Below are 9,018 nucleotides of genomic sequence, written 5' to 3'. Positions count from 1 at the left end.
CCGGCTAGCTTACTGGGCCTGGGTTTGAACAATCTTCAGCTCGACCCATGCAAACTCCCACATACAAAGCTAGATTTGATTTCAACACGGAGAAATGCTCACATACAACCTTCAATGTTAATCTTTACATACAACATTTTTATTTTCTGAAATATATCATATCATGGAACAATTCACTCATCAGGTGGACCACAGTAACATTGAGTCAGACCATAGGCTGTCCATTGATTTCAACGGTGTGGCTCGCTTGACATCGACCATCCATCCTGGTTTTTTCCTCAGTCGATCATTATGATGTGGCCCACCTTCTACATGGATTGGATGTTGTACACAATCCACGCCTATGCCGGAAATAAATGGTTGTATGTGAAAGCTCACCTGCAATTTCTCACCTGGATGAACATGTCAATAGATTGATTCTCCAACCTCTCACAACTTACAAAAATTTACATTCTTGAACATGTCAACAAAAATGCAAAAAAAGAAAAAAAAAAAAACAACAAAAAAAAACGAAAGAAATAAAAGGAAAAGGAAAAGAACTATCAACCGTTCATCATCGCGATTGTGGCCATCCTTACTTTCTTCCATTTACATGGTGTCTTGGTGATGAAACTTCCATGGCCCCCATCTTAGGTGCAGGAGATTTCACATCCCCACCCAACCTCTTTTCACTCAACCTTCTCACATAGTCCTTCCTTGATCTCCTTGCATTCACATCCCCACCCTTCAAAGTAGGGACCAAGTACCACCATATAGAAGTGCAAAGGATCGCGAACGAACGGCCAAACATCAACAAACACAACAAAATCAAAATCAAGGCCATAGGCCAATAGTAATTAGATCTCCACTTCGAAGAAAGCCCACCGCCATTATTCAAACTCCATGAGAAGGTCTTCTTCATCTTCCCATTCGACGTCGATGCCTCTGGCCCGCCTTCCTTTGCTCCCACAGACCCAATTGTAGATTTCGCGACGGCTTCCAAATTTTGTTGCGACGGCTGATCTTTGCTATTGGTGATCTTGGTTTTCATCAGCTTTGGATCCCTCAACCTCACAACGATGGGGACCCAGTCGTGCGAGTTCGAGTACATGAACCGGATGAGCGATACTTCGCCAATCTGAGCCATGATCTTCTCCCTCCTTGCTTCAAGATCCGCCAAGACCGACGAGAACTTGTCGAGACCGCGATTTGAATATGGGTTCTTTTCTCTTTTTCTTGATCTCTTTGGGGACCCAAGTGACCATGGATCATCATCATACCCATGAGAGAAGTTCCCACAAAACATTGTTTTGATTGAGCATTCAAAATACAATTCAAATGAATGTATTCTTGTTTTATTTCTTGGTTTCGTGTGTGAATTTGAGAGCTATTTAAGGCATTCTTTTTTTCTTTATGGTGAACGGATCATGCAAGGCATGGTCAAATAAAAGATTGGAAATAATGCAAAGAAGTTTCCACAATACTCCCAAATGGTTGACTTATGACCGTACAAAGACATCCAACGGTTGAAAAGCTTGTTTAACTGGAAATAGTTCTTTAACTTCTGGAGTTTTATCTTGTGGTTTTGAATGGGTCTTGCACTTGTATTCATGACCTCAAGTGCTTGGTCTGTCCATCTAGACCATTGATTTCATGGGCTATTGTGGATTGGGACCAAGATCTGGCCTTGAAATAGACCGCTGAGAGAAATAGACGCCTATTGGATGGATGAATGGATGGATGGGATATCTTCCAAATCTGGAAGATTCTTGGTGGATTGGCAATCACGGCAACGGTCTGAGCGAGCTAGACCTGAGCTCCACATGTGCACGGTATTTGTTTATTAGAAATAGTAAATCTATTGAGATAAGCTTCATTTATTTCAACTTCTAGAAGGTTGATGTAATTTGCATGGTTCGATTTAAAAAGGTCCAACGGTTGTTCACACCCGTTCGTATCTTCCCAAGGCGATGGACCACCCACAGTCAGACGCAGCGGACCAGAGATCTGGATTGATGAATCATGGGCCCCACTCTTGAGAATTGATTACCCAAGGGCCTGTTTGGTAGACGCCCGTCTCATTTTGGTCTACTGGTGAGGATGAAAAAACATTCTTTGAACCAAACCAATACATGATTTCTAGTGCATAATTATGACTGACTAAAATGAGTTGAAATCATTTTTAGGTGTCTACCAAGCAGGCCCTTGGTAATTTTCGGTTCATATCTAAGCGGTTCAAATGAGTTGGTTGACCCAATGAGCGACTGCACCCCATCCGACTCAAATAAGACTTAACCCAATATCAATCCTATAGATAATTGATTGGACCGATTTGGTTGATAACAGGAAAAAAGCTCTTCTCACATATACCAGCACAAATAGCTCTTGGACTTATTTTGCTTCCAAAATTAGTTTTTTTTTTTTTCCTGAGAAAACTTTAAATAAAGAAAGAGCATGAGAAGATATTTTAAATGAAGTCAGAGATATTTTGGTAATTGAAATATATAGCTATTATCCTCAATACTTGTTGGGCTTCAATTTGAGGGCACAGTTACATGCGTAATGTAAGACTTTTTTTTAAAAAAAAATTATTTTTTATTTTTTTATTTTTAAATTGTGCATGTGCGAGTATGCATGTGTCGGGTGTGCCAAAGTCATATATGACTTGAATCAAACCGAACACCTTATGAACCTACGCGTTAAAATAAACCGATTAAGACCCAAGCTAAGAAGATTAGCCATCTACTCAGCCACTGATTGACAAATAATCCATGGATTAACAAGTAATTACACAATTTGCAAAGGGGAGGATTAGTCCTTTAGATGAGTTCTTTTTGCCTTAAATGCGAGAAACTTTTATTACCATGGTGATAGTTTTGTAGTGTTTATTAGCAAAGTAAACACTTAAAAATAATAATAATAATAATAATAATAATAATAATAATAATAAGGTAAAGTGTTTATTTTATTAAACTAATAAGAATACAGTATAATAAAAAAAAAAAAAAAAAACCAAGTAAATAAAGTAGAAGAAATTATCGAGACAGTTTGAGTAGGCAATGTGGTTGTGGATGTGATTGATAATCCTTTAGACCAGGACGGTGGTGGGATGTTCGTGGTTTGGCCAACAGGTTATAGCTTGGAGAAATCGTTAAGTAATGACTTAGGGGGTGTTTGGTGCATGGCATTGGGAAGGATTAGGTGGGATGGGATTCAAAAAACATAATTATTACACATGGAAGGGATTGTCCCCTGTTACCATGGGATAATATTAATTCCATGCTATGTTTGTAATACGGTGGTATATTGAATGGATATACCCACCATCATTTGAAACTATTGAGAATGACACATATGTGTTATATCCAAACTGTTCATCTGTTTTGTAACCTCATTTTATGGCATGAGCCTAAAAATGAGGTAGATCCAAAACTTATGTGACCCCAAAGAAGTTTTCAACGGTAGATATTCAATCCCCACTACTTTCTATGGTGAAGTTCACTTGAGCTTTAGATCTATCTAATTTTTTGGCCCGTGCTCTAAAATGATCTCGAAAGATGGGAGGACGGTGTGGATATAGCCCACACATCATGGTGCGACCTACACAACTTGCTAACATTGAGTGGAATTGGCACGGGACCCAGTGCAATTCCATCTCATCTAATTCCAAGCTTTTCCATTGTTCACTCCCCAAGTATAGGGTTGTGATGTAGTAATAAACTCGGTGAGACCGAGGTCGAATCCACAGGGACTGAAACCTATACGTTATCTGAAAATAACCAGAACTAGAACTAGAATAAGATAAAATCTAAATCAGGTGAATTTGAAGAATAATGGTGAAATAATAAACTAAAATATGTAGAATTCAGAGGTAAGGAACTAGGGATTCAGAGGATCCACTTGTAGAGATTAGGGAGATCTACGGTCGATTCATGAACTCAACTGGACTTCGAGTCCCATCTTCATCCAGTTGGAAGATATATCGCTAAAATTGAATCTGAACTTTTATTGATCTAGTTTTCAAGAGATAAGACGGTTGTAAATTAGAATAGATTCCATCACAAAACCATGCCCATGAGACAAAGTAAACAACAGAATTAAACTAATCTATAGCCAATCAGAGAGATGTATGAATGTCAGGAAGAGTTCTGTCATCCAACCATGCCCAGGAGACAATGGTGAACAACTGGGCTTCCTAAATTCATAATCCCTATAATAAAAGAACATGCTCCAAGCTATCGCAGATCTATTGTAATTTCAGTCACAACAAACCATTAAAAACTGGAAACATTCCTATTAATCAAACTAAAATCAACATCAATTCATAACCATAAATCCAATTAGTAAAATCACCTCATCACGCTACAAGCTTCACCTCTTAGCCCTAGCTAAGAGGTTTAGCCTCCATGATGCGGCTAACCCTTAAACAAAAACAAAAATAAAAAGAAAAGAAACAAAACAAAATTACTATCTCCCTCTCACGTCCAAGCCAAGCCAAGATAGCCCCTCCCTCTCTCTATTTTCTTGCTTATATGGGTTAAGAGGTCAGTCGGCTGGGAGTTAACAATCCATAAAGAGTTGCGTGTGGCGATGGAATGGAGGCTAAAGTTGGTTGCATGCGTAAGATGTTCGCAGCAGCAGATTTGGAAACCTCTTGCGTTCGATTTGATTTTGCTGTGGATATCTCCCGGACTCTTCATTATCCAAACCGTTCAGACTCCTTAGGACTGATCGGCCCTTCCTTGGAAAGGTTTTGAACGGTCTAGATGGACAGACCGATCCTTGCTACGATTGCAAAACAGCCCAGATCGATCGGGTCTCGGATGCGCGTCCTGCTGCGTATTACATGCAAAAAATCCGATTTGCATTAGCTGTGGGGCCCCTGATTGATGCTGACTTGTAAATCCAGTCCGTCCATTGAATGCATGTCGAAAAAACAACTGGAAATGGATGGTTTCAGCTGTCACTTGATGCGGCCCACCTGATCTATTGTTTGGTGATGATTCGACCCCTCAGCGAGTAAGAGAGCAGATTTTGACGTGTCTTGGGCCAAGATCTCCTAAGGTGCGGTATATTTCTCCTCTTGAATGCATTGGATGGACGGATCATCCTTCCGGATGATGAAGGTGGGCCATGCATCCTCCTAATGGACGTCCGTGCGTAACGAGAAAACAGAGACTCGTTTCTCTGTTTAAGGAAAGTCGGTCAAACCAACTCTGACCAAACGTAGTGGTCCAGTGCACTTCCAGTGCATGTACACGGTGCACACACCTCACGTATGTGGGTCCCAATGTGATGTTTATGAGAAATCCTCTCCATCCATTCCATTTCTTACCTCATATAATGGGATGAGTCCAAATTCGAAGCACGTCCAGATCTCAAGTGGGTCCCGGATTGATAATTCATGGTCTGATCTGACCATTGGGCCACTTCCAAAGGGATCCAATGGCTGAAATTTGACTTTTATGGTTAATTTATGGTCCTTAGGCCATATATACAGTTTCAAGCCAATCGGATGGCGGGAAACTCAGTGATCTCGCATTCTAAACATCTTTCAGGCCACTTGAGCTTCAGTTTCTTAATTTTCTCAGATCTCTGGTGTGTAAATCTGTCGATCTTGTTCCCTTTGAGTCCGTCCCTTGCCTTGGTGAATTCTGAGCGTCAAATTTGTGCTTTGAGCACCTATTTCAGTCTAAGCTTGTATTACAACTTGCATCACAAACACGATTAAAATGGGTCATTAAACAATATCATGTTCGTAAATCTAGGCAGTAATTGGGGTCTGATATGCAATATTTGACCCTGAACATCCATTCTTCCCAAACATTGAGTGGAATTGGCACAGGACTAAATGCAATTCCATCCCACTTAATCCCATCTAATACCATGCACTAAACGCCCCCTTAGGGATTTAGGATCCAACAATAAGGTCATGGATAATGAACTAAACTAATTGTGACTTGTTGTAGTGATGCACTCGACAAAAGTGGAGAGGCTAAGCTAAGCTACACTAATTGATCTAGACTTGCTATAGTACAACGTTGGACATAAGTAGAGAGACTAAACTAAGCTAAGCTAAGATCAGATGGGCGTCCATGTGGGGACGAAAGGATTTAATAGGCAGCTTTGAGTTCTACAAGAGATTTGTGTGTTTGAGATGCAGAGGGGAGAGGGCTTGGAGGTATTCATTCCTTGTTGCTTTTATAAACTTGGGTAGACGGTGGCCTCACGTATGGTCCCTCGGTTTTCGTAATTGATAGGCTGATCAGTTAGCGACATATACCTATTACGCTTCAAGGTGATGCCAGTTAACTGGCATGTTGCCGTATATACTTATATTCTATTTTCTGATGGCTTTCTCTTTTTTAGCACTACTTAACAAGCTTCATATGCCTATGGCTAATAATATCTGGTCATGTGTCAACATGTATCACCACCTTAGTGTTTCACTGGGTTATGTATGCTCTCTAAAGATTTTGCATATGTGCAATTAGTATCTTCTGGCCATGTGTCAACATATATCACTACCTTAGCATTTCACCGAGTTATGCGTGCTCTCTAAATATTTTGCATATGCATAGTTGGTATCTTCTGGCTATCAGTCACCAAGAGGATGACTAACTCTAGGGTTCTGGTCATGTGTACCTCTTTGGTCCTACAACACTACTAGGGTGACACTTGTCTTTGATAGAGGTGTCCTTCGAATCTTTATGATGTCTCTTTACCCTCTGTAAGTACCTTTTCCTAGTTTCTGTACAAGTGTGTCGACAAGTGGAGACTTCTCATTCATTAGATCTGGCTATGATAGGCTATGTGTAAACAATGGCCTCAACGTCTCTTTGTATTCAAGGAATATGAAGAGATGTTATGCCATAAGGATAGTAACTGGCACGGGTAGATGCCATGTAATGGCATCCTATTGGCTTGCAATAGTCATGCACATCCCCTTGCGTAAAAGATGTCTATCATGATTTCCTTCATTACTTGTTAGCGTGGTAAATTACAACAACTCTTTTAAAGATCAATTTTTTTGTCTTCTCTCTCATTATTTTATTCCTCATTTTCTCTTCAACCTCATTGAATCTTCTTCATAGCTTGTTCCAAGTCTCCTCTCCTCATTGATCTTCTTGGAAATTTAAGCTCTAAGATGGAAGTGGTGCCAATCGAGCATTAGAAAATTGTTTCCTCTTCCGTTTCTCCTCTTCTTGTCTTTAGGTGTCAATCTCGAACCAAATACTTTTTACTTTCGAAGCCTCTACTTTAGGTTCGAATAATTCAAATACAATCCTAAGCCCTTCTTTCCTACCTTTTTTTCTTTCTAGTGACCAACACCTCATACTTTTCAATACATGGGTGTTACCATGAAGACCTAATTAAGTATAAATATAAGCATGGCTTAATTGAACATCCACTTTCATTTTATCTTAAATATAACTGTCTATTTTAAATTTCAAAGCCCGAATCACAAAATCCATCATCCAACGGATCTATTGTAACGTCCTGGATTTTCGCTGTTTTGGATTTCCAAAAATCCTTGAAATTTTTTTTATATAATTAACTTATATTATCACCTACTGACCATTAATACTCAATGTTAGTTTATACATGGGTGGTACCAGTAAAGAACTGCACAAATTCAATAAATCGACCATAGAAAGCCAATGAACCCACCTGATCACTAAATATCGAGTTTAGCCTCGTAATTTGTTTACATCGGGCCCAAATCTAACCGACCTACCACTGATTAAAAACAGCCCCTGGACCGCAATACATGCACCATACTCAACTTAGAGATGAAACGGATACATTTAGGGGGACCCAGGGGTCCCACGGAGCGAAAACACAAACCCCAGGGGAGTGGCCATCGCCGAAGGCTCTAGAGGAGCGCGGCGACACTGCCACGACGATGGCGCACTGCCACCGGCCCGACCATGTGGGTCCCTCCCACATGCGGTGGTCCCCTCTACATGACCCGACACTCCTTTTTACCCCTTTTTAACTCGTTTTCACTCCTCCAAAACCCTCCTAAACCCTCCTTCACTCTCAGATTTACCCGAAGCCGAGTCAGATAAGGCTCGAATCTTAACTAATAGACCAAATCAACTTCGTTACTCTTTTAGCCTAAAACTGACGGTTTAGAGTAATCATGACCAAATCTCCACTTTCACTAATTATAAATAGGCCACACTATGAACATATTTAATCCAAACTCTAATCATTGCCCACAAGAAATCTCGATACTTAATTCATTCCAAAAATGCTCCGATTTTTTCAATAAGATTTAGACCGCTCGTTAGTGGGCCACTAGTTTCGAAACTATAGAATAATGTCCGTCTCACTAGGCTTGACGTCCATCGTGGGTGGCGAACCAAGAAATTGCCTAGAACGGATCAACTTAGGCCAGAAGCTAAGTGCTTGCAATGCACAATCCCCTAGGCCAAAATTTGAAACTTAAGTGAAACAAACCTTTCGTTCTTTCGTGAAGTTGTGGCTTTTCGACCGTTAGATCACAATCAAACTCGAGGCATGAGTTAATGAGATTTCCCTGCTTATATTCGTATAGTCGTGACTCCGATCGACCATCAGTGACCGTTAAATAGACTTCTAATCATATCTGTTGATTGGCGCATCTAAATGGCGGGCCGATCATATCCATACGTAGATCGTCATTAGGGTTAACTATTATATGGTGTATATCAACATGTACACCTTATAATGGGCCCTAGAGGTTAGAAACACTCTCTCAAAGGACTAGTATGATAAAAACTTAGCCCTTGGGGTTATTTGTGTAACATCTGACACTATATAAGGGCCTCTTTTAGGCACCCCCTCTCCCCAAACGAATTTATATTTTTCAAAGGAGAGAGAGAGAGAGGAAGAGAAAGAAGAAGAGAAGAAGAGAGAGTAGGTGTGGGGGAGGCTTTAGTGCTTCCCTTTCATCGGTTTCCTCTAATTAAAGCCCTAGCATCTATCGTTTTCTTCTGCTGAATCCACCCCATTCGCGAGTGGAATGTAAGAAATAAATCTTACTTTCCTAAC

The 9,018-nt window shown here is 40.3% G+C and overlaps 1 protein-coding gene across 1 annotated transcript; it reads right to left on the bottom strand.

Moving 5' to 3' along the window:
* Positions 1-393: 393 nt before the first annotated feature.
* On the bottom strand, positions 394-1,460 carry LOC131218938 (uncharacterized). The gene has a single exon (XM_058213826.1). The coding sequence runs from the start codon at positions 1,283-1,285 to the stop codon at positions 575-577; it is 711 nt and encodes a 236-aa protein (XP_058069809.1). The 5' UTR covers positions 1,286-1,460; the 3' UTR covers positions 394-574.
* Between the last annotated feature and the right edge of the window lie 7,558 nt (positions 1,461-9,018).

The sequence above is a fragment of the Magnolia sinica genome, chromosome 11 (assembly GCF_029962835.1).
Source record: "Magnolia sinica isolate HGM2019 chromosome 11, MsV1, whole genome shotgun sequence".
NCBI lineage: Eukaryota > Viridiplantae > Streptophyta > Magnoliopsida > Magnoliales > Magnoliaceae > Magnolia > Magnolia sinica.
This window is presented reverse-complemented; position numbering and strand designations above follow the sequence as displayed.

Bases quoted from the DNA above. Each gene is read 5' to 3' on its own strand.
- LOC131218938 (XM_058213826.1), bottom strand. From the start codon at position 1,285: ATGTTTTGTGGGAACTTCTCTCATGGGTATGATGATGATCCATGGTCA.